General features: G+C 40.3%; 1 protein-coding gene across 1 annotated transcript in view; it reads right to left on the reverse strand.

Moving 5' to 3' along the window:
• Positions 1–26727, reverse strand: part of EFHC1 (EF-hand domain containing 1) — a 60311-nt gene that overhangs the window by 13842 nt on the left and 19742 nt on the right. Inside the window, exons 4-9 of the mRNA XM_029243062.1 lie at positions 25130–25279; positions 23783–23975; positions 15010–15230; positions 9134–9274; positions 5445–5658; positions 4949–5096 (exon numbers count right to left, since the gene is read on the reverse strand). Of these exons, the coding sequence (XP_029098895.1) occupies positions 4949–5096; positions 5445–5658; positions 9134–9274; positions 15010–15230; positions 23783–23975; positions 25130–25279 (1067 nt within the window). The remainder of the gene's footprint in view (positions 1–4948; positions 5097–5444; positions 5659–9133; positions 9275–15009; positions 15231–23782; positions 23976–25129; positions 25280–26727) is intronic.

Below are 26727 nucleotides of genomic sequence, written 5' to 3' on the forward strand. Positions count from 1 at the left end.
AGAAGGAAGAAGGATGAAGGAACAGCAGGTGTGCCAGGAAGGTGAAGACAACAGTGGTCTCATTTTTAGCTGTACGAAGTGAGAGGTGCTGGTGGCTCAGATGCATGGAGACCCATCGAGCAGGCAGACAGGAGTCTGGGAGCAGAATCAGGAGAACGTCAGGATGGAGAGCGACTTATTCAGACACTCTACGATGTGATGAGATCGTCCAGAGTTTAGAGAAAGAGAACAGGAGGACCAAAACCAGAACCTTGAGAAACACCAACCTAGTAGACAGAAATAGGAAAAAGATACAAAGAATAAGCTTCCAGGGAAGTAGGAGGAGTATCAGAGGCTCTGACTTTCTAGAACTCAAAAGAAAGGGTTTCAAAAAGGGGGTGGTAAAGAGTAATTTACATTATATGTAGATCAGAAAGGCTCAACACTAGACCAGGGGGTTGGCCCAGAGGCCAAAGCCAGCCGGCAGCCTGTTTTTCTAAATAAAGTTTAATCAAAATACAGCTACACCTACTCATTTACACACTGTCTATGGCTGCTTTCACCCCACAGGTGCACAGCTGAGTAGTTACAACAGAGATTCTGGAATGGCCTACAAACCTGAATTATTTACTACTCTTTGCAAAAAAGTCTGCCAACCTCTGCCCTAGACAATGAGCTCCTATTCCCTCACCTGGCTGCCTAGATGTTTATTAAAGTCTGGCATATGGTGCAGGTGCCAATATCACTGAATTAATGAATAAATGACAAAAGACCATTAGATTGGAAAACAATCAGTAACCTCAAGTAAACAACTTCTGAAGAGTGTCTGGATACGAGAGGAGGCGGTGACAGACACAAAAGAATTAAATTTGGAGAAATGGGAGCTACTTAGCTGTGACAAGAAGGTAAAGAGATAAGTAAAGAAACACTCTAAGGTGAAGAGTAGGAAAACAGAAGCAGCTCACACTGAATCACTGGGTCTGTCTGAGACCATCTGCAAAGTGAATATAGAGGTGCTTGGGGCTTCAAGAAAATGGAAAAGAAAGTGAGAATATTTGGAAATGCCTATATGGGAAAAATTGCTGCAAGTGAAAAAGAGAAGATGAAAAGGATTGTCAAGCAGGGGAGGAGGGTCCTCCTGAAGCTGAAGAGCACAGACGGGCAAGTCAACCAAACAAGGACAAGATATGCGAACACGCGGGTGTTCATGCTCTTCACACGGGGAGGGTTTGTGCAGAGGAGTGGGCTTATGAGCAATCTGTTATCTGTAAGTCTGAGTTCAGTGTACAGCAATGAAGACCCAAGCCTGAAAAGAACTTCAGATGAAGTCAATACTCCAACCACTTGTGCACTGTTTTAATCTTCCAGCTCAGAGAAGGAAGATGGCTAACTGCAAATTTCATCATCCTGTAACTAACACTTGATATAAAAAGTTCTCAGGCCTGACAAGTACTCAGGATCCCTTTTCATTATTCTTAGCAATGATTACTCAAATACAGGATTTGTATTTCCTTAGAGCATGACCTTTGTATTCATATCACCTTCAAGCATCTTCTCTCATTCACCTCTCTGACCCATCACAAGAGAAGAGGGGTAAAGTGAGGATCAAAACAAGGATAGCCATGGATATCTTAACCCAGAACTTGAATTTCTCTTTATCTTATTCTAAGACACCAATACCTTCTCTTGACCCCACTTCGCCGGCCAGCTACTCCCCCATTTTTCTGTTCCCCTTTGCACCAACTTCCTCAAGAGGGGGCTATACTTCCAAGCTCGAATTCCTCTCCTCCCATTCTCTTAAGCCCACTCCCGCCCCTCCTATTCCAGTGGAAGTCTGCACTGAGGTCCCCAGTGTCCCCTACACATTGCTAAATCCCCATGTGACACAATGAATCACTGTCTTCCTTGATTTGCAGGCAATTCTTGTTTTTGCAAGGCTCAGATATGCATGAATTTCACTTACCACCATCTGGTTAAATAACCCAGTCCCTCAACAACACAGTTCAAATTTCAGTTAGTAACTGTGAGTAACTGCCTCAAGTGCAAATTGTCAGATTTTCAGTCCACGAATCATTACACAAGTAATAGATGTGCATCACGATCAGCGACAATCATATCACTTCTTTGAAAGTCTGTCAGTGACTGATCACTGGGCATCTGTTTTTCAAGTCACACACAGACAGCAAAGTGTGTAGCTTATGTTGCCTCCTTTTCTCTAAAGGATAAACTCAAGTGACATTTTACAAAAATGGATAACTGAAAGAGAGAACTGGTCGACAAAGATGAGAGCGTGGCAAAGAAACCAAAAGAGGTAGAGCTAGAAGCAGAATTCAAGTCAAACACAATGGAGTTAGAGAAGAAATAGCTGACCGTGGGAATGCTGACCCTGCTGTGGTTTAAGAGACTCTCGATGTGCAGGGAGAGGACCCTAGCAAAGGCTGGCTTATTGACATAAATGAGGGAAGTGGTCGTAACGAAAAGGATGAAGACACACGCCTTGGAGCAACTAAGCCCGTGCACCACAACTACTGAACCTGCACTCTAAAGCCCTCGAGCCACAACTACTGAAGCCCATGCACCTAGAGCCCATGCTTTGCAGCAAGAGAAGCCACTGCAATGAGAAGCCCGCGCACCGCAACGAAGACCCAATGTAGCCAAAAAAAGAAAAAAAAGGATGAAGATATCCCAGATGCCAGCAAACAAAAAACTTCACATTAAAAGAACTCTGAGATATTTCACTCATTAAAGGAACTCTAGGATGTATTTCGCAACATCGAAAGCAAAAATAATAAAATGTTGGAAGTCAATCCAAACTTGGAAAGGAATATGACAATTTGCCGAGGCACAGAAAAGACGTTCACTCTGTATCATAAGTTACATGACAAGAAGGCAAGCACTGTTCCAACTACTCTTAATATGCTTTTTATAAAGAAATAAAACACTTTTAATTCTCAATGTTGCCAATGTCTTAAATTACAGTGCACTAACAAAAATCAATTTTACTATTTTTCATTTCCCTATACATTTATAACCATCAGAGCTTTTCATGTTTTGACAAAAATTTTTTAAAGTTGCAGAACAGCAGTAAATTTTCCCATTGGTGCTGAGATTGTTCTCATGGTCATGTTTACAGTCCCTACTGTGCAAAAGGGGACGGCCTGGGTTCAGGACACCACACCCACTTGGTTTTCTTCCTGCCTCACTAGTCGTCCTGCTCAGTTTCTCTTCCCAACTCAGTGCTGGAGAACCCCAGAGCGCAATCCTTGGAGCTATTCTCTCTTCTTTGTCTACAATGACTACCTGAGAGATTTCACCCAGTCTCATGGCTGAAAATATCATCTATATGCCCACAACTCCCACAGTCCCAGACCTCTCACCTGAGCTCCAGATTTATATATCCAACAGCCCGTTTGATCTCTCTACTTGAATATCTAATAGGTATCTTAAACCTAGTACATTGGACTTCCCGGGTGGCGCAGTGGTTAAGAATCCGCCTGCCAATGCAGGGGACATGGGTTTGGAGCCCTGGTCGGGGAAGATCTCCAAACCCATGGAGCAACTAAGCTCGTGCGCCACAACTACTGAGCCTGTGCTCTAGAGCCTGCGAGCCACAACTACTGAGCCTGCGGGCCACAACTACTGAAGCCCGCGCACCTAGAGTCCATGCTCTGCAACAAAAGAAACCACTGCAACGAGAAGCCTGCACACTGCAACGAAGAGTAGCATCCTCTCGCCGCGACTAGAGAAAGCCTGTGTGCAGCAATGAAGACCCAACATAGCCAAAAAATAAATAAAATTAAATAAAAATTAAAACAAACAAAAAAAACCCCTAATATATTCCAAACTGAAATCCCTCCTGCCTCCGCCCTGCCAGAAAAAACCCTCCTCTACCCACAGTAGACTTCTTCCCCATCTCAGTTGGTGGCAACTCCTTTCCAGCTGCTCAGGCCAAAAACCTTAGTCATCCTTACCTACTCTCTTATCTCCCCTATATCATCTGTCTGAATCCTTATTAGCTCTACCTTAAAATATACCCCAAATCAGACCACTTCTCCCCACCTTCACTGATACTACCCTGGTCCATGCACCATCATCTCTTGCCTAAATCACTGCCACATTCTAACTAATCTCCCTCTGAATCTATTCTTAACACAACAGCCCCTTCTTTTAAAACACATGTCAAATGGTGCCCCTCCTCTACTCGGAAGCCCCATGGTGGTTCTCGCTTTCACTCAGAGGAAAGCCACCACCCTTCCAGAGACCCAGCAGGTCCTACACAACCTGGGCCCTTGCTAACTTCTTACCTCCAGCTTCTGCTTCTCTTCCTCACTCCTCCACTGCCGCCACTCACCGGCCTACTTCTTGCCAGTGTTACCTGTGTGCTCCGAGTGTGCTAATACGTAGGGTCTTAGCACTCACTGCTCCCTCTCTTCCTGGAAAGCTCTCCCTCCACACGTCCACGCAGCTGACTCCTTTACCTTCACGTGTCTGCTCAGTGCCACCTTCTCAAGGTGTGACCACCTCCCCCAACCAACTGCAACCCACCCCCACCTTCCAGAACCCTTATCACCCTTGTTTTGCTCCACTTCCCCACAGCACTCATCACCCAACACACTGCATAACTAACTTACTGGTGCTGTTTATTAGCTATCTCCCGCTGCTTAGAGGGTCAACTCCATGAGGGCAGCAACTTCTGGTCTATTTTGTTTACTGATAAAAGCCTAAGGGCCTAGTGATAGTGTCTGATACATACAAGGCACTCAATAATTATTTGCTAAATATATGAAGTTGAAAAAGTTCTAAGTTACTAGTTATTATATTGGACCCAGGTAACCTAGGTTGTCTAAGACCTTTCATTGGTGAGGGAAATCTGAAAATCTAAAATGTGATCATCCATTCATTTTAAGAACTGCTTCCTGAATATCTCATTGTGCCAAAGCCAAAATGGACCTTAGATGGTCAAACATACTTGTCCAATTCTGGTGCAGGAGCTCCTTGCTTTCGAACACGGCTCTGAACTGACAGGAGTGCTTCTGGTGAATACTGGGCAGCATTGCTCTCCATGTATTTCAGAACACAGTCGTCTGTATCAAGGATGACGAACCGGTGGCCAAACACTGGGGAAAGGGTAGAAATACACTTTGCCTGGTTATGCTCTTATCAGGCAACCGAGAGTAAAAATTCACAGATATGTATTTGTGACCTAGACTAATGAACATTCAGTTGCTCTCTAAACTAATATGCACTAGTTTGCTCGGTGTTTAGGGAGCTCAGAGTTTTCATCTACAGCCAACAAATGCAACTAATTTACAATTTAATTGATAAAGGAGATTTATACACTGTACCACATGTACAGCTGGACTGCAGACTAACTGCTTCCTACAAGGGTTAACTGAATTAAATTCCCAATAAGAAGAACCCATTCACTTGGCCAGAAAGAGAGCCTAAACTGTGTTGAGACTTACCCTCAATCACAGCACCAATGAAGAAGTCACTGGGGCCATAATAGGTGGGGTTTTCCACCGAGGAACCTGGTTTGACAACTTTAGTTCTGCCAAGATACTTGCCCCCAATGATACCAGAATTGCGAACAGGAGGCTCAAAGATACTGATCATGTCAGTGGCTAGAAAATAAGAGAAGACAAATCGGCGGTCTTTGTCCTCTGGGATGGGGGATTCCTGGAAAGGTGAAGAAAAGAGGATATTATGAAGGTACGTGATCTACGCAGAAGCCTCAAACTGAAATATCTACGGGGACTAGGGTACAATATAAGCCTAACATATGAAGTATAATATAAATGAACAGTATGGGGTGGGGCTCCGGGGGCCGGGAAAGGACATACCTCATCTAAGGGAGGCTGCCCCAACTCACCTCCACTTGACTGTTGCCATGTGGGAATGAATATAGGCCCAATGTTGCTAGATCCAATTTTTCATGAGAAAACAGAAATCTGGATTACTATATAAAAACCCTGACTTTAAAATGTTGACTTCAACTCTTTAAAAGCACCAGGCAGGCCAAAGAAAACATATGGGCTACATTCTGTCCACAGGCTGCCAGTCTGAAACCTCGTGGCTGACATTATGTTCAACTTCGAGGACACTAAAGTGATTATGCAAAGCTTATGCCTTTAAACAAATCCATTTTTATACATAATTTAAAAAAGAAAATTTAAGAAGGGAGGAAGGAGTAATATGTCATAGAGTTGAAGTGATTCTGAGAAACTACGTTGTTGATAAGACTTTTCCTAGATCAAATCACCGAGAAACAAATTCCAGACTGAACAAGCCTAAATACAGACATGCTTATTCTTGACTAAAATCCTCTCACATCACAATTTCAGCACACACCTTCTCATTCAGACCATGGAATTATCTGTGTCATAATTTCTCATTTAGTAGAGAAAGTCATTGGATTTCCTCTTAGTAAAATAATTTCCTCATACCATTCCCTAACTGACAGTCTCCAAACTTTTTTTGTTGAACACCCTTATAATAAAAAAATTTTTTTAAACAAATAAAAATAAAATCACATCATTCCTCTCCTCTCAAACCTCCAGAGGATTCCCATCACACTTAGAATAAAATAAAGTTCTAAGCAGGACTACAGGCACGGGTGTACAAGGGGGTTGGGAGCAACAGCTCACCCTGGCAGGAAGGAGTATTTAAAAATTTGTTTTTAATTGTTTTTGCCATTTTATTTTGAACTAAGTTTATCAGACTTACAGAAAAGTTGCATAGTTGAGAATTCTCGTAAGCCCATCACCAAGCCTCACCTAACAGTAATATCATAGCACAGTTATCATAATCATAACATAATCCTAGCACAGTTATCAAACCCAGAAAATGATGGTATAATGCTTTAAATAAACTACTGTCCTTATTCAAATTTCACCTGTTTTCCACTTATGTTCTTTCTCTGTTTCAGGATCCTATACTGCATTAGTTGTTATTTCTCTTTAATCTCATCCAATTTGTGACAGTTCCTCAGTCTGCTCTTGTCTTTCATGACCCTGACATAAGTACTGGTCAATTATTTTGTTGACTGTCCCTCATGCATCTCACTTTTGCATCTTTGGCAAAAATACCACAGGGGGGGAAAAAAAACACGTCCTTCTCTGTGCATATCAAGGAGTTCATGATAACAAAACATCTTTTTATTGGTGATGTTGAACTTGATCACTTGGTTAAGAAGATACCTGGTGGGTTTCTCCCCTGTAAAGTTACCATCTTTCCCTTTGCAGTTAGTAAATATCTTGAGGGAGATACTTTGAAACCATGAAAATCTTGTTTCTCCTCAAAGGTTTTCCCACTAATTTTAGCATCCGTTGATGGACCTTGTCAGCAACAAGTACTGCTGAGGTGTGTGCTTAATGGTAATTTTCTATTGCACTCTTCTCTTCTCCATTTGTTCATTGAAATTCTACTGTATGATAATCTCCAGGTCCATCATGTTGCTGCAAATGACATTATTTCATTCCTTTTTATGGCTGAGTAATAGTCCATTGTATGTACGTATGTGTGTCTGTGTGTGTGTATATACATACATACATACATATATATGCCACAACTTCTTTATCCATTCATCTGTCAGTGGACATTTAGGCTGCTTCCATGTCTTGCCTATTATAAACAGTGCTGCTATGAACATTGGGGTGCATGTACCTTTGCGAATTATATTTTTCGTTAGGTTGAGTCCTAGTCCTGTCTCTGTCTAAGCAGTTAAGACCTGGGACACATCAATTAGCCTCTCTGATTCTTATGTTTTGAAACATAAAATGAGTATATTATATTGCCTGACTCACAGACAGTGTATGTGTAAATAAATTCATTTACCCATTCATCCAACAGTTACTGAGTGCCTACAAAGTCTAAAGAGACATGACCCCTGCCCTCAAGGAGTTCATAGTTACTATGTCATAATTCAACAAACCTCTTGAACTTTAACAGTAACTCAAAGAACTTAGCAACAATGCAAAACCTTCATTAATCAGAATTCTTAACGTATGGAGTGTTCTAGTTGACCTAGAATTTGCTAGAACTCCCTTGTTTCAAAGCTTTTTCAATATTTAAAAAATACATTAGTCAACTATGTTCTCATTTAATTTTTATTTTTTCAAATACATTTCTATTCCCAGAGTAACTTATTTCAATTTCTCCTATTTATGTCTATATTTCTAAATAAAGTGGTTATATTTCTATTTCTGCTTTTTTTCTTATTTTTAAAGACATTATCCTTTGAATTCTTATCAGTAATTTGCTTCAGGTAATTCAGCCAGTGAGTGGAACACTCAGGATTTGAATTTATGTCTGTTTCCAAACCTCTTAGCCACTAGCCATATGACCTCTCAAAGTTCACATCTATTAAATTAGTATGATTCCATTTGTTACATTTAATGAATATAAAATACATCAAGCTAGATATCACCAATGATAAAAATTAGTAAGACATGGTCCCTACCCTCAAGAAAATCACAGTTCACTGGAAAGGCACACAAATAGATAATTTGAATGTAAGTCAAGCTTTCATAATTGCTTAATAAAAAAGGCCAAAATGCCTGTCAAAATTTGAGGGATAGAGAGATTAATGATTTAAGAAAGACTGTGAGGGCAGATAGGACTTGAGCTAGGTCTTGGTTCAGGGGCACCATACTTAATACTATCCAACCTGCCTGAAGGTTGGAACCAATGGTTGTTTAAATAAACACATAACTCTGACAGCTGTTACTCTAGAGCTTACAGACAAAAAGGACAACTGTGCACAGTACTGAGACAGAACAGAATCTTAGGATATAAAAGTTGTCCTTGGGGCTTCCCTGGTGGTGCAGTGGTGGGGAGTCTGCCTGCCGGTGAGGGGGACGCGGGTTCCGGCCCTGGTCCGGGAGGATCCCGCATGCTGCGGAGCGGCTGGACCCATGCACTGCAGGTACTGAGCCTGCGCTCCGGAGCTGGCGAGCCACAACTACTGAGCCCGTGTGCCACAACTGCTGAAGCCCGTGCACCTAGAACCTGTGCTCCACAGCAGAGGCCTGTGCACCACAACGAAGAGTGGCCCCTGGTCACAACTAGAGAGGGCCCACGTGCATGGGCGAAGACCCAGTGCAGCCAAAAATAAAGTAAATAAAATAAATTAAAAAACAAAAATTGTCCTCACCAGTGCAGCCAAATAACGAAGCACCTTGTTCTCATTCATCAGCATTTTAATAACATCTTTTTTTGGAGCTTTTGGAATGAGCGCAAAGCAATTCTGAGCAGAGTCTTCAACTAGTCCATAACCGTTATAGGGAGGTAATTCCTGAAGAAACACAGGAAGAAATAAAGCAGATGCTCCTTGTTCTAAAAATTAAAGGTAACTGTAAGTTTCTTTTTAAAATCTAGAAAACATTTATTTAAAAGCAATTTCTACATATACAAATGTAATCAGAAAAAAATAACATACTCCATTCCTCTTTATAGATTTTACACCATGATCACTGCTCACACAAGTGACTGATGATGCTACAAAGTAACCCTCAGGGCTGGATTTAATCTATCACTGATGTCCACTGACCCCTTACTGCCAAAGCAGAGCCTGGCCCTGCTCCCAGCCCCAATCCTGGCCCCTGTGGCCCTCCATCACGGTGAAGCCCATGGGTCTGTCTGTGACTTCGTCTGGGGTGTGGGTCTCAGCCTGGCAGATCTGGAAACTGTTTTCTCAATTCACCCAAAGTGGGCACGTGTGTGTGTCGGAGGTAGGGGTAAGGTGGGGGTGTCTGGACTTGGTTCATGCTACTTACTTCCGAGTTACCTCCGTATTTCTAATATTTTAATTTCTTTTTTTAAAAAGTTTTAATTTTATTTATTGATTTTCGGCTGCATTGGGTCTTCGTTGCTGCGTGCGGGCCTTCTCTAGTTGCAGTGAGCGGGGGCTACTCTTCGTTGCGGTGCACAGACTTCTCATTGCAGTGGCTTCTCTTTATTGCGGAGCATGGGCTCTGGGCATGTGGGCTTCAGTAATTGTGGCTTGGGCTCAGTAGTTGTGGCGCACGGGCTTAGTTGCTCCGAGGCATGTGGGATCTTCCCGGACCAGAGCTCGAACACGTGTCCCCTGCATTGGCAGGCGGATTCTTAACCACTGCGCCACCAGGGAAGTCCCTATTTTTATTTCTTCATTTTTGCCTAAGAGAATGATAGCCATACTTCACTGAGAACTCACACCCCCCTGTCCACACACGATTCCCCTTTCCTAGTGAAGGAGCAAACTCATGGAACTAAATTCCAGATGCAAAGGTTATTTGGTGAGTGTGAAAATTTAGGATGAACCTATGTTTTTCATTTAGGTTCCATGAAGGGCTGAAAGCACCACTATAGGATGCTAAGATTTGTTTGTCTAAAAACTTAAGTAGAGGGCTTCCCTGGTGGCGCAGTGGTTGAGAATCTGCCTGCCAATGCAGGGGACATGGGTTCAAGCCCTGGTCTGGGGAAGATCCCACATGCCGCAGAGCAACTAGGCCCGTGAGCCACAACTACTAAGCCTGCGCGTCTGGAGCCTGTGCTCTGCAACAAGAGAGGCCACGACAGTGAGAGGCCCGCGCACCGCTATGAAGAGTGGCCCCCACTCGCTGCAACTAGAGAAAGCCCTCGCACAGAAACGAAGACCCAACACAGCCAAAAATAAAAATAAATAAATTTTTAAAAATAATAAAAAATCATGTATCTAAAAAACCCACAAAACTTTAGTTCAGAGGTTATTTTCCTCCCTCTCATCAATGCTAGGTGGACTGCAGCTGAGTTCTTTTTCTCTGACTCCTTTCTGCTATGCTTTCTCAGCAAACTAGCTTGTACCATGCTGTTACTTGTAGATACCCTCCCCAAATCTTTTAATATACTGTATTCAGGGACTTTTAACAAGTTAGTCTATATGAGCCCTGCTCCATCTGCAACAGGGGACTCCCTCAGAAACCACGGACTCTGCTATGTTCGTCCAAGGTGGGGTGCTTAGAACACTGATCCTTCACCCACTTCCTGGGCTGTAGTTAATGTGATCTTCATGGCTGGAATACGACTAATGGATCCAGTAGATGGACGATGACTTAATTTGCTCCAAATGCAAAACCACTACTCAGTGAATATACACGGTTGCCAATGGACAGAAGGACTTGGGGTGAGGCACTGCATGCTAAGCTGACTTACTCTGGAGGTGGGCGGAAATGCACAGTGGTGGAGTCTAGTATCAATACACAGTGAGAGCAGCCTGGTTGGGGGGTGTGGGGGGAGGTTAAGGAGTTTTAAAATAGGGAGGTAAGTTTCTGAGCACCTTCCTCTCAAATTCCTTTTGTTTTAACAGGCTTCTACCTAGTTTTCCCAAGTTGCATCTCATTTCCTCTGCTTGGAAAAAGACCTTCTCTAAATATCAGCCCCTGTGCCTGTGGTCCTGGCACCATGCTCTTCATGCTCCAAGCTACCGCCTGGGTCCTGTTCTAAGCTAGAACCATTCCTCTGACTGGACATTATCACGCCTAGACACTCCTATTCGTATGACCCACCTTCCAGAGCTTCTGCCCAGGCTTTCTTAATAATGCACGCACACACAAAGTCTTAGAGTCCCTCATCCTTCAGATGCTGCCTTCAGAGGCCAGCTCCACGGCAGATGAGCTCTCCTGGTCCTGGCTTCTTCCTCCTCCCTACTAGCCTGTCTCCAGATGGATCCAGCACATCTGGTTTCTGGATCCATGTGGACTTACTCCTGATCTGGCAGATCAACCTGACCTGGGTATCGAGATTCTCAAATTACATATATGCACTGCATATCCACTTCTGTCCCTGCCCATCAGCTTGACTCTGGCTTGGTCCCTCTAGAACCTGCTACGGCTCTCATCTCTGTGTTCCAACTACATTGTGTAGAGTTTAGATGACTGAGAGGTAATGATTGAGGAGAGCTAAAAGGTATTTGCTGCTTGGTAAGTGGAGCTTTCCTACTCATTTCCAACAAAGACTTTCATGGAGAGGCAGAGAGGATTTATTTGTAGCAGAATTATTTATTATAGAGAAAATAAACTGACCAAACACTATAATTAATGTGCCATATGTAAGGATGGAGAAGTCATTGTATTATACAGAGTGACTGAGACAGGGCAAAACAAACAAACCAAAATCTATAGTGGTTCTCCAGTTCTCTCTGCTCTCTATCCAAGTCTTCCCTCCCTTTCTTTCTTTAGAAGACAAGTTTGGGGAGTGGAAAGGTGATAGTAATGAGGATGGAGAGCAGGGCTATTCTAGGACTCAAAGCTTTTATCAGCTCAAAACACAGATCAAAGCCGTCCACTAGGAAAAGTGCACCAGTGTGCTACAAGCCCTCCCCATCCTACTTCCTGGTTAGGTGAGACTCCTCCTTATGAGAATGTTTGACATTTAACAGGATTACCCTTGTACTTTTCATTGTGATGCCTGGACTGCAATCTCACACAATACTTATCTATAAACTCAAGTGGTGGAGTAGTTTGGTTGATCAAAATCTAGATCTGTTCACATGGTATTTTTCCTGTAGACTGCATCAAATGCTGCCCCCAAAACTGGGGCATAGGGACATGGGTTTTATTATAATTCTTAATCCATGAGCACATTCATGGGTAAGGAGTTCTATCAGAGGCAAAACTGACAGCAAGAGGCACTATCATCACCCACACTCCCTTCTGGAAGTTTTATTGCCCCAGGAACGCCTAGCACCAAAATCCAAATCCTTCTTTGTAATTGTTTTTATAAGATGTTGCTTCTAAAAGCCTTGCCTAAGATATCACTTGCCTTTGAGGGGAACAAATACATACTACCTAGGCAGTCTTCTTCAGTCTATCCAGGAAATACACCACATACCTCCTATTTGCCAGGCACTGTGTTAGGTGCTAGGAGCACAAAGATGAACAGTGGTCCTGCTGTCAAGGAACTTAGTCTCACAGAAAAATTCATAAACAGATGTTTTAATACAATAAGTGCTAGTGGAGGGAGGCACAGAGTATCCCAGGAACACAGACGATGGGGGGCGAGCCCTGCCTGGGACTTCAGAGAAGCCTTCTTGGAAGAGAGAAAGCCTACACTGAGTTGTGAGAGTTAAGAAAAAGCCGTGTAGAGAAATGATGGAGAAGTGGTTCAAGCAGGAGAAAGAGCATTAGCGAAAGTCCAGGGGAATAAAACAGGATGCAGAACCACCTGTAATTCAGCAGAATTGGAGGCTAAGTGCAAGCAGCATGGGCAGCAGATGCGGGGAAGGCAGGGGCCCAGGCTGGAGGAATTCAATCATTCCATCATTCCAGTAGTGTCTTTCAAAAAGAAAAAAGCCCACGGACATTATTTTATACACACGCTGGCAAAATAAAGATGGGCCGCAGGTGCTAATACACTATTTTATACATGGGCAACAAAGAGGTTGTTTGAGTTGTTCCTGCCCCAAATATGTACAACAAGCACCAGTGTTTCGGTCTACAACACTGTGGCCTTAATACTTTAGATGCTTGTTGAATCTGCTGTGTAATGTGTAATTCTGAAAACATGCAATTGTCATTTCAAACTCTAAAATATGTGGCTGAGCCACTCTGAAGGTTCAAGTTTATTAAATTATTATTTTGGTGCATTAAAGACACCATGAACTTACTCTCAGAGTGGACTTTGAGGTGCACAGAACTGAATTTTGGGGTTCTGCGTGATTTTAAGGACAGCGATGTTGCAATTAAAGAACACTGTCTTCCAACATCTTCAGTGAATCAGTTTTTGTTTTGCTCCCAGTCACTTTTTTTTTTTTTTTTTGGTACGCGGGCCTCTCACTGTTGTGGCCTCTCCCGTTGCGGAGCACAGGCTCCAGACGCACAGGCTCAGCGGCCATGGCTCATGGGCCCAGCTGCTCCGCGGCACGTGGGATCTTCCCGGACCGGGGCACGAACCCATGTCCCCTGCACCGGCAGGCGGACTCTCAACCATTGCGCCACCAGGGAAGCCCTCCCAATCACTTTTTAAGTAAAAGGGTTTGATAAATAGGCAAGAAAAAATGAAATGCCTTAGGGGTCTGGAATTTTAAAAGATGTCTTTTTTTTAATCAAAAAGTTTTAAAATTATTAAAGTAACACAAGGCTTGGTATAAAAACTGAAATTGGGGGAACTCCCTGGTGGTCCAGTGGTTAGGACTCCACGCTTCCACTGCAGGGGACATGGGTTCAAGTCCTGGTCAGGGAACTAAGATCCCATTAGCCATGTGGCATGGCCAAAAAAAAAAGCGAAATTACAACCACACAGTATAGAAAGAAAGCTCCCTGGTCATCTCCCACTTCCCTCCCTCCCTCCCCTTCCCACAGTGAACTAACCACTGTTAATAGCCCAGGGAAACATTCCTCCGGGTCTTTTCCTCAGTAATATAAGCAGATGTTGTATACAGTAATCTACAAAAATAGTGCCATGTCATGTATTCACAATCCCTTAAAAATGTTATGGACATTTTCTCATGTTAATATGCACAGACTCCCTCTTTTTTTAACAAGTCTTATAGTCCTCTAATTATATGGATGGATATACTGTAATTTATTCTGCCAATGTCCTTACACTTTATTATAAGTAATGCTACACTACACATCCTCACATATATCTATTTAAATCCCCAAACCAGATTTTCTGGGTCAAGAGATATGTGATATTTTATTTTGAAAAAGTTTAAATGAGACAAACTGCCCTTCAGAAAAGTTTTTCTCATTGCTCGCCTATTAACAGTACACGAAATGCCTACTGCATCACACCAGGGCAAACACTGGATACTGTGAGTCTTTTTAAATCAAACAGATCCTAAACCTCATTATTTTCATTTCTCTTTGTTTGATTATCAATTGAGGGTCTTTCCATATGTTCATTAGCCATTTGTAGTTCTTCTTTTGTAAACTGCTCTATTTCACATGCTTTGTCCATTTTTTTTATTGGGTATTCACATAAGAGCCTTTTTTATCCTTTTCCTTAAATTTCTATTAATGCATCAGAAGATGAACTCTCTCTCTAACCTCAGAACCAGTGTCCTGTTACCTGTTTCACAGGAGGTGGTTCCTTCTTGCTCACATCAATGCGTGGTAAATCGGAGATTCCAAATTTTTCTTTGTAATACTGCCGAGTAAATGGATCACAATCATAAATGAAGAAAGTTCTCCCAAGTATAGTGAGTGGCTTCCCAACAATGAAGTCTTTGGCAGTATACCATTCCAACACCTCCTTGTCTGAGATTTCCAGCACACACCGAGGGAAGTTCTCTAACAAAAGACAGCAGGGAGAGGAAAGAAAAGGAATGAGGATGGGAAGAAAGACTGACACACAGCAGCCAGGCATTCCTGAGAACCAGAGGGAGTGCAGGCTTCAGCTCTGACCGAGGGTCAGGGACTCCTCCACACTCCCTGCAGAACACAGGGCTGAGTATTTCCATCTGCGAACAGGACACATAAATAATAACCCAGATTGTTTCTGTAAAGTCTCTCTCCCATATTCGGCTTGAACTATCCCTAGAGGTCACCAGTCTTAGTAGAATTAACGCTTAGAAGGAATCATTACAAGAGAAAAGAATAAATGTCCTTCTATAAAGACAGAGTATTGGATCTATGGTGGGGGGTCCAAGTCACTTACTTCAACCACCCACCCATTTATCCGTTCATCTAACAAATTATTAGTGACCACATATACCGTGTACCAGGTACACTGCTGAATACAGAGATTATAACAATTAACATTATGGATAAAATTCCTGCCTTGATGGAGAAAACATTCTATTCGGGGCCACAGACTCTAAACACACAAAACATGGTTTCATTTCAATTGTGGTCACTGCTACGAGGGCAGTCTGATCTAGTCCTGTGCCAAGAGGCAGGGACAGTCAGCACAATGGTTCCGGTAATCCGTTCATCTGGGAAATCAACAGATTTTTCAAACGTAGAATCAACCTTCCATTTTTGGAATAAATCTAACTTGTCACACTCTCTTATGAAAACTAGGTGTTGATTGTTTAAGACTGATTCCCTGCAACTTGGCCTCCATGGAAACCATAAGATCATCAGTCAGTTCTAGTAAGGTGCCACACTTTGTACTGGAACCACAAAGCTTGGCCCCAGAACTCTGATGACAGGGGGCATGAGAGGGGGGTTGGTACTATCCTAACTGATAACTGCTAAGAAAATAAGGAAGGAGGCTAAGGTTCTGCTACAGCATTCAGAAAACCTAACGCTCCAGCCCTTGATTTGCCAAAAGAAAAGGGTTGGCTGCTTCCCATTCACGCATCTTAAATGCCCTATAGACCAAGGGTTCCTTCTCCCAGTGTCTAGTGCCCAACCCTACTAGAGCTCTCTGAGTCACCCCAGGAAGTGATGGGCAGTGGAGGACACAGCTCATGACTCTGTGGCATTATTTTCTTTTTTTTGGCCACGCCATGCGGCTTGTAGGATCTCAGTTCCCTAACCAGGGAACAAAGCCATGCCCTTGACAGTGAAAACACAGAGTCCCAGCCACTGGACTGCCAGAGAATTCCCCAATAATTATTACTTTAAATGTAAGTGGACTAAATGCTCCAATCAAAAGACATGGAGGGGCTGAATGAATAAAAAAACAAGATCCATCTACATGCTGCTTACAAGGGACTCACTTCAGACCTAAGACAGACAGACTGAAAGTGAGAGGATGAGAAAGGGTATTCCATGCAAATGAAAATGAAAAGAAAGCTGGGGTACCAATATTTATATCACACCAAGTAGACTTTTAAAACAAAGCCTGTAAAAAGAGACAAGAAAGGGCATTACATAATGATAAAGGGATCAATCCAAAAAGATGTAATAATTGTAAATATATATACAGCCAACATAGAAGCACCTAAGTACATAAGGCAAATATTAACAAACAAAAGGAGAAACTGATGGTAACACAATAATAGAAGGGGACTTTAACACTCCAGTTACATCAATGGACAGATCACCCAGACAGAAAATCAAAAAGGAAACACTGGCCTTAAATGACATTAGACCAGATGAACTTAATAGAAATATACAGAAAGAAAGCAGCAGAATACATTCTTTTCAAGTGCACATGGAACATACTCCAGGACAGATCACATGCTAGGCCACAAAACAAGTCTCAGTAAATTTAAGAAGACTGAAATCATATGAAGCATCTTCTCTAACCACAACACCATGAGACTAGAAATCAACTACAAGGAAAAAAAAAAAACTGTAGACCTTGAGATTACCTTACTAGCTAAGTCAGAAGGAGAAAGACAAATATCATATGATATCACTTATATGTGGAATCTAAAATATGACACAAATGAACCTATCTACAAAACAGAAACAGACTCACAGACAGAGAACAGACTTGTGGTTGCCAGGGGCGGGGTGTGGGAGGGATGGATTCTGAGTTTGGGGTTAGCAGATGTAAACTACGATACATAGAACGGATAAACAACAAGTTTCTACTGTATAGCACAGGGAACAATATTCAACATCCTGTGATAAACCATAATGGAAAAGAATATAAAAAGAATGTGTGTGTGTGTGTGTGTGTGCATATACGTATATATACGTATAACTGAACCACTTTGCTGTATAGAAATTAACACAACATTGTAAATCAACTATACTTCAATAAAATAAAGAAAAAGCACTGTAAGAAACCCAAATGTGTGGAGGCTAAACAATATAGTATGAAACAACCAGTTGGTCACTGCAGGAATCAAAGAGGAAATAAAAAATACCTGGAGACAAATGAAAACGGAAACACAATGATACAAAATGCTATGGGACACAGCAAAAGCAGTTCTAAGAGGAAAGTGTATAGCAATATAAGCCTACCTCAGGAAATAAAAAATCTCAATCTAACCTTACACCTAAAGGAAGTAGAAAAAGAAGAATAAGCAGAATCCAAAGTGAGTAGAAGGAAATAAATAATAAAGATCAGAGAGGAAATAAATGAAATAGAGACTAAAAAAAACAACAGAAAAGATCAATGAAACTAAGAGGTGTTTCTTTGAAAAGATAAACAAAATTATAAAACTTTAGCCAGATTCATCAACTAAAAAATGAGAAAGGATCCAAATAAATAAAATCAAAAATGAAAGAGAAGTTACAACTGACACCATAGGAATACAAAGAATCATAAGAGATTAGTATGAACAATTACACGTCAGCAAAATGGACGACCTAGAATAAATGGATAAATTCCTAAAAACACACATCTCCTAAGACTGAATCAGGAAGATATAGAAAATATAAATAGACTGATTATTAGTAATGAAATTGAATCAGTAATCAAATAACCCCAAGAAACAAAAGTCTAGGACCAGAGGGCTTCACAGGTGAATTCTATTAAACATTTAAAGAAGAGTTAACACCTAACCTTCTAAAGTATTCCAAAAAATTGAAGGAGGAGAAATGCTTCTGAACTCACTCCATGAGGCCAGCATCACCTTGATACCAAAACCAGACAAAGGCACCACAAGAAAAGAAAATTGTAGGCCAATATCACTGATGAACATAGATTCAAAAACCCTCAAAAAACATTAGCAAACAGGATACAGCACTATGTTAAAAGCATAATACAATACGATCAAGTAGGATTTATCCCAGGGGTGCAAGGATGGTTCAAAACCCACAAATCAATCAATGTGATTAACAAACTGCAGAATAAAAATCATATGATCATCTCAATAGGTGCAAAAAAAGCTTTTGGTGAAATTCAGCATCCATGTATGATAAAAGCTCTCAACAAAGTGGGCAGAGAGGGAACTTTCCTCAACTTAATAAAGGCCATACATGACAAGCCCACAGCTAACTTCACACTCAACAGTAAAAAACTTAAAGCATTTTGTCGAAGACTAGAAACAAGAGAAGAAGACCACTCACTCCAATTTTATTCACCATAGTATTGGAAGTCCTAGCCATAGCAATCAGACAAGAAAAAGAAATAAAAGGAATCCAAGTTGGAAAGGAAAAAGTAAAACTGCTACCGTTTGCAGATGATATGATACTATATATATAAAATCCTAAAGGTGCCACAATAAAACTTAGAACTAATAAATGAATTCAGTAAAGCCATAAGATACAAAATATACAGAAATCTGTTGCAATTCTATATGCTAACAAAGAACTAACAGAAAGAGAAAACAAATCCATGTACAACTGCATCAAAAAGAATAAAATACCTAGAAATAATAACCAAGGAGGTAAAATACTTTTACTCAGAAAACTGTTAAGACTCTGATGAGAGAAACTGAAGACAGCACAAACAAATGGAAAGATACACTGTGCTCATGGATTAGAAGAATTAATATTGTTAAAATAAACATATTACCTAGTCTGCAGATTCAATGCAGTCCCTATCAAAATACCAATGGCATTTTCCACAGAACTAGAACAAATAATTCTAAAATTTGTATGGAAACACATAAGGCTCTGAATAGCCAAAACAATCTTGAGAAAGAAAAACAAAACTGGAGGTACCATGCTCACTAATTTCAAACTATACTACAATCCTACAATAATCAAAAGAGTATGGTACTGGCACATAGATCACATAGATCAATGGAACAGAACAAAGAGCCCAGAAATAAACCCACACTTATATGGTCAATTACTCTATGACAAATCAGGCAAGCATACACAATGGGGAAAAGACAGACTATTCAATAAGTGGTGTGGAGAAAACTGGACAGCCACACGTTAAAAGAATCAAACTGGACTACTTACTCACACCATATACAAAAATTAACTCAAAATAGAATTAAAATTTACATGTAAGAATTGAAACCATAAAACTCCTATTAGAATACATAAGCAGTACATTCTTTGACATCAGTCTTAGAAACATTTTTTTTTGGATATGTCTCCTCAGGCAAGGGATACAAAAGCAAAAATAAACCAATGGGACTACAACAAACTAAAAAGCTTTTGCACAATGAAGGAAACAAGGAACCAAACAAAAAGGCAACCTACTGAATGGGAGAAGCTATTTGCAAATAATAAATCTGATAAGAGGTTTAATATCCAAAATATAGAAAGAACTCATACAACTCAACATCAAACAAAAAACCCGCCTGATTAAAAAAATGGTCTGAGGACCTGAATAGACATTTTTCCAAGGAAGGCATACAGATGGCCAACAGGCATATGAAAAGATGCTCAACATCACTAATCACCAGAGAAACACAAATCAAACCCACAATGAGATACCACATCACACCTCTCAGAATGGCTATTATCAAGATGACAACAAATAACAAATGTTGGCGAGGATGTGGAGGAAAGGGAACCCTTGTGCACTGTTGGTGGGAATGTGAAATTAGTGCAGCTACTATGGAAAACACTATGGAGATTCCTCAAAAAATTAAAAACAGAATTATCATGAGATCCACCAATTCCACTTCTGGGTATTTTTCTGGGAAAAAAAAAAAACACTAATTCAAAAAGATTTATGCACCCCTCTGTTCACTACAGCATTATTTACAATAGCCAAGATATGGAAGCAATCTAAATGTCCATGGATAGATGAATGGATAATGAGAAAGTGCTGTATACATACATACACACACACACAATATTACTCAACGATAAAAAAGAATGAAATCTTGCTATTTTTGACAACATGGACCTAAAGGGTATTATGCTAAGTGAAATAAGTCAGACAAAGACAAATACTGCATTTCACTTGTATGTGGAATCTAAAAAAGTAAAACAAAAGAATAAACATAACAAAACAGAAACAGACTCATAGATACAGAGAACTAACTGGTGGTTCTCAGAGGGGAGTGGGGTAAGATGATGAGTGTAATTGATGAGGGAAACTAAGAGGTACAAACTTTAGCTGTAAAATAAATAAGTCATGGCGGTGTAATGTACAGCATAGGGAATATAGTCAATAATACTGTAGGGACTTCCCTGGTGGCGCAGTGGTTAAGATGCCATGCTCCAAATGCAGGGGGCCCGGGTTTGATCTCTGGTCAGGGAACTAGATCCCACATGCACGCCACAACCAAGGAGCCGGCAAGCCGCAACTAAAGAGCCCACATGCCACAACTAAGCAGCCAGTGAGCGGCAACTAAGGAGCCTGCAATCCACAAATAAGAAGCCCGCCAGCCACCACTAAGGAGCACACGTGCCACAACTAAGACCCAGCCTCAACCAAATAAATAAATAAATGTTAAAAAAAAAAAAAGCCTGGCTATGCATTAGAGTTGTCAGGGGAACACTGAAAATAACAATAATAATAATAATACTGTAAAAACTTTGTGTGGTGACAGATGATAACTAAATTATCCTGGTGATCATTTTGTAATGTATAAAAGTATCAGATCACTGTGTTGTACACCTGAAACTAATATAGTATTGTAAGTTAATTTTATTTCAATAAAAATAAATAATCCATAAAAATACCCAAACATTTTTCAAAATTTGTTGCTTTTTAATCCTATCACTGCTCCAATATCATTACTGTAATATACTTTAATTTTACTTTGATATGTTTTAAGCCCCTCAAATTTAACATTGTTCCTTTAGTTTGCATAGTCAATGTTTATTTAGATTTACCTACATTTTACCATTTTCTTTACCACTTCTTTTATCTCAGATCTTACTTCTGGAATCATTTCCTTTCTATACATTAGATTTTTCCCAGTAAGGGTCCATTGTTTAGGTCCACACCCAGCTCTCCCGCAAAGCCTTTAGTCTTTCTAGCTCACACCTCTTCTTCTGAGCTTTGTCTACATGACATAACTAGTTAGCAATCAGATAATCTGGAGCACTTGTGTTACTGTTTAAGAGCTTTGGGTATTTATATTACTTGTCTCCCCAGCCGCTAGAAGTGACTGAAGGACAGGGATTCTAGGTCTAGGAGTTACATTTTCATCTTATCCTCCATAGCACGGCACTTAGCACATGACATAGTTCCCACAGCAGATATTTAACCCTTGTTTAACTGAATTCAATAAAAATTATCCATTGGATTAATGCCTCTGGGAGTCAGTCAGACACTTTAACACCGTGGTTCCAGTTAAAGGAATTATTTAGCTGATGGAAGCTTAGCCTTTTCTGTCTGCAAGACTAACAATAACTTTCACAAAAAGATATGTGTCCTACCTTTTCAAATGACCCTACATAGGTCACCAGGCTGCCTTTCCATCTACCCCTGCTGAAAATTGTTAAAATTTGGGAAGTTATAGATGAGGATGGTTACATATTGAAAAGTGTAAACATAGGCCACAATGATAAGGCAGACACAAACATGGAACCTGAGAGTTCAAGAGATTTACTGACACTTTTTTCATGCCACCCTGAATACATCCCCATTCTTCTTCTTAATCATAACTCTGACGTTTGTTAGCTCCAGATGGCAGGCACTGCAGGCTCATTTAAGCATTCTGGAAGGCCAAAATTAGTATATTAGTCCCAGTGTCACAGAACTCTAAGAGGGTTCTATGGGAGCTAAGTAGAAGAAACACGGCAGGCAGCAGCTGGACTAAGTTGAACTAGGGCATGGATCCAGTTATCGCTATTTGAGAATGTAAACTGTGTTAGCAATTATTCTCATTTCTCAAAAAAAGAGGTGCTTAATGTTAAGTCTCTTAATTTAAAAATGACAATTTTTACTCCCTTTTATCCTTTTCCCCAATCTCATTCTCCTCTGCCTCACATGCAACCATGCTAATGAGCAGCTTTCTGATTATCTGAATATTTGCACTGTTTTGTGTGCATTTTACTTCATGTAAATGGTATTGCATTATACATCTCCTTTTAACTTTTTTTCTACACAGCACTATGCATTTAAGATGCATCCATTTGCTTTCTTGTACATTTTGCTTCTATTACATATTTATCAGGATATACCTTCACCACATTCTGATTATCCACTCTCCCAGTAATGGAAATCTCCACCTCCTTGCCCCCAAATAACTGCATTTTTAAAAAACACTGTGCAGACCAAGCAATACATGTGAGTAGGCTGGATTTAGCTTTCAGACAGCCAATTTGTTTATAACCTCTAAGACAAATCTCTTGCTCAATACCTGGAATTTCTTATCTCTTAGTTCCAAAAAATAGAGTTAAAAAACAAAACAAAAAAACCCCAAAGTATTTATTACAGAGTTCTGTCAGCCATCCAAACATTGGTCATTACATGTGACCAAGCTGACACTTTTGTAAGAGAAAATTCTTAAACTATTAAGTCAATAACTAAAGCAAGTCTACTTATTCCAGAGAACTAGTGACAGACAGCCTGTCTCAGCTGCATTTTGTTTGCATTCTCACACTCCCATTGATAAGGTTATTTTATATCAGCAAAGAAAGACCAAGGGTTGATACAATGGGGATCCACCATTATGAACCACAGACATGCCTTTTCCCATCTGAAGTTATCCCACATAGAAACTTCCTGATTAGGAAGTGGTTGAGGTGAGAAGCAAAGTCTGAAAAGCACATAAGGAAATGGTAGGCTGTTATCTCTGAATGAAAACAAGCTTGTTTTAGAAATGCACTAAAAATCTGACATGAAATTGCTTCGGCTCAGAAGCCTTGCTCTTCCACACTTTAAATAAATCTTCCACTGCTGTTTTGGTTTTGTTCCCTTGATCTTGGTATCAGTCATCTCTGCCAGACCATTTCAGATACAAGCTTGGATCGAGAGGCCAGTAAAGGAGGGAAGTTATGGGAAAGCCGCTTTTTGAGTACCTAAAGAACACAGCAAGCACCTCCCAAGTGTAAAGGGAATGACAACACTGATTAACTCCTTTGAGATCCAGGAAAGGTCCCAATTAACAGAGGATAAACTGAATCACACATACTTGCATTCTCCACCAAAACCTTGGGCATGCGCTGGCGGCTCATGAGGAGTGGGAAGGGATCTCGTCCATCATTCCGTTCGTGGACCTCTCGAATTTCCACTGTATCATCCATAAGATAGTAATGAATAATGTAGGTCCGACATTCACCAAACATGCTGTCTGTATCATCCCAGATCGCATAGAATCGAAGAACCTTTGAGGAACCCAAAGCAGTGACTTAAGTAAAAATTCTACAGGTGGAGAGTTTAACTTAGCTACTTTGGCATTTCTGTATCAGACAATGATGAAAAGATTAACCAGAAAGACTATGACATAATCTCAGATGGTTAAAAACAAAGTATTCACCAAAGATACAAAAACATCTGAAATCATATGCCAGATGTCAACAGCTGGAAAGTATTAAATAATAGTCTTATAAGCTTGTGCTGAGAAAGAATGATTAATTTTGATCCAAAATATTAGTCAGTGAAAGAGAAGCTGAATTAAAAGAGCAGTGGGCCCTTTGTTCAGTGCTTTATGCGTATTAATAAAGGTACATGTGAATGGTTTGTATATAATTAGTATGGAAAGAATTTTCATTTATTAATCAGTCTTTTTTTAGCTCTTTCAACTGTTCTTTCTAGTAACAGTATCAACAATACAACCTTTAAATACAAAATAATGACAGACGTATGACTGATATAAAGAATGTTCTTAAAAGACCTTGCTAGTGCTAGGTAAAATTTTCTGAACTAAAAGGAATTGGATGTCTGAGAGAAAAAAGCAGCAAAGAAACACTGAGGGTGATCTGTTTTCTCTTTCCCTTTAATACAGTAAAGGAGAAGACTCAAATAACACCAGTCCACAAGGGGAAGATAGGAAGGTTGGAACAGAGCTGGAAAATACCCAGAACATTCTGTACTCACACATCAATATAAAATTGAACAAGGAAGCATCTGCAATGGGAATGCTGTGAAATTACTAGTTTAACACTAGAAACCTACATATATGCAATAGCTTTGAAATATCCCAATAATTCATTTAAGGTTTCCCAAAGGATTCTTTGACATTAATTCATATTTGAGAAAAGAAGTAGGTGGTTAGAAGTAAAAAGCAGGGAGCAGATGTTGCTCAGCAATTGCTTTAAGATTTAAAAGTTTGGTGGAGCTCACAAGACTTAACTCCACAATCATCTTTGAACCTCTGATTTGAAATTTAGGCATTCCTGTACCTCTAACCCCAGAAAGATAGCACTGTATCTGACCAGTTAAATTACAGATGTAATGTTTCAAAATACACATCTACCAAAATAACTTGCTAATAAGCAGTGCTGCATTTGGAAACAAGTAAACCTACCGGGTCACTTACTTGTTTGTCAAAGGTGAGAAACTGCTTGAGTTGATCAAAGTCTGTTGGGGTCACATACTTACGAAGAGGCTGTTTCCGGAGTTCAGTGTAAGGATCGAGAGCCATCTTCTCTGGTGGATTTAGTTCAATTCCTTGACTTTCCAAAAATACCTACATAATTCGAAATTAATAACGATTATCTTTCTTGAAGCTTCTCAAAGTAAATATTAAGTGATGCTGTAAAAATAAGTATAATAAGAATTTCTAAGCTACTGCCCACCTTAACCATTAGTTTGCAGCTTGAACATGTCTTAGCAGTACTAAGCCTTTGATTGACCCAGTTCTATAATGCAGATAATAATTGATAATTACCTTAAGTATAAATGGAAGACATGATGGTAAGGTAACTGGCTTCAAATATGAATTCAGATCAATTAGATTTAAGTAGGTGCCCAGGAACAGAGGGAGTACTAGGATTGCTTACATACGTACATCGGGAACCTAACCATAGTTTGAACAATACGTAATTCATATCAGGTTTGGGGGCAAGCTGCACAATGGCAAAGTTAAGCTGAAATCAAATCCCCAGCTTTCCATCTCATTTAAAACAAATATATGATTAAGTACTTCCCGCAAAAAAAGAAAAGAAAGCATACCCACTAATTATTTTAGACCAAAAAATATTTCAGCCAAATAGGAAAGATGAATCAAGTGCTCAAATCTCACTAAAAAAGTTAAAGAAAGCATCTGAACTTGATGTGATCACTGAATTTTATTTTGCTAATTATGAGTAAATAAAATATTTTAAGTCACTATATATTTTAATACAACTTGACAATTCTTCTTAAAAGCACAATAAACTATCTTTTTTGTTGACCAGAAAAGAACAATTTCCTGGGATCTGTTTACATTGTGGAACTGGAAATTAATCTGAAATCTGGGTTTCTTTTGGGAATTGTGTGGTTTGCTTTTGGACAATTCAATAGAAAATATACAGAACTCAGGGCCAAAATACATGCGTTCTAGCATCAGCTCTGCTAACTAGCTTATAATCTTAGTATTTAAAGTTTTATTAGGCAGTCTCCAATATCTTTCTTTTTTTAAAAAAATTATTTATTATTATTAGTTTTTGGCTGTGTTGGGTCTTCATTGCTGCATATGGGCTTTCTCTAGTTGTGACGAGCAGGGGTTACTCTTCATTGTGGTGTGCGGGCTTCAGTAGTTGCGGCAGGGACAGGCGGGCTCAGTAGTTGTGGCTCATGGGCTCTAGAGCACAGGCTCAGTAGCTGGGGCACACAGGCTTAGATGCTCCGTAGCATGTGGGATCTTCCCGGACCAGGGCTCGAACCTGTGTCCCCTGAGTTGGCAGGCAGATTCCTAACCACTGTGCCACCAGGGAAGTCCCCCCAATATCCTTTCAGTATTAAAATATTATGATCTCAACATCTACTAAAAGTACTGAACTGCAGATGACAATAAAATTCTCCCCTCCCTTGAGATGGTCTACTAGTGTAGCAGGATTATTGACTGAGAAATTTAATGGGTGTTTTACTCCTTTTTGTTGCTTACAACTGATAACCAGGCCCTTTGTTAACCTTACTTTAGGGATTTCGGGAGGA

Source organism: Monodon monoceros, unplaced genomic scaffold (genome assembly GCF_005190385.1).
Source record: "Monodon monoceros isolate NGI ecotype Baffin Bay Population unplaced genomic scaffold, NGI_Narwhal_1 Super_Scaffold_3, whole genome shotgun sequence".
Classification (NCBI taxonomy): Eukaryota; Metazoa; Chordata; class Mammalia; order Artiodactyla; family Monodontidae; genus Monodon; species Monodon monoceros.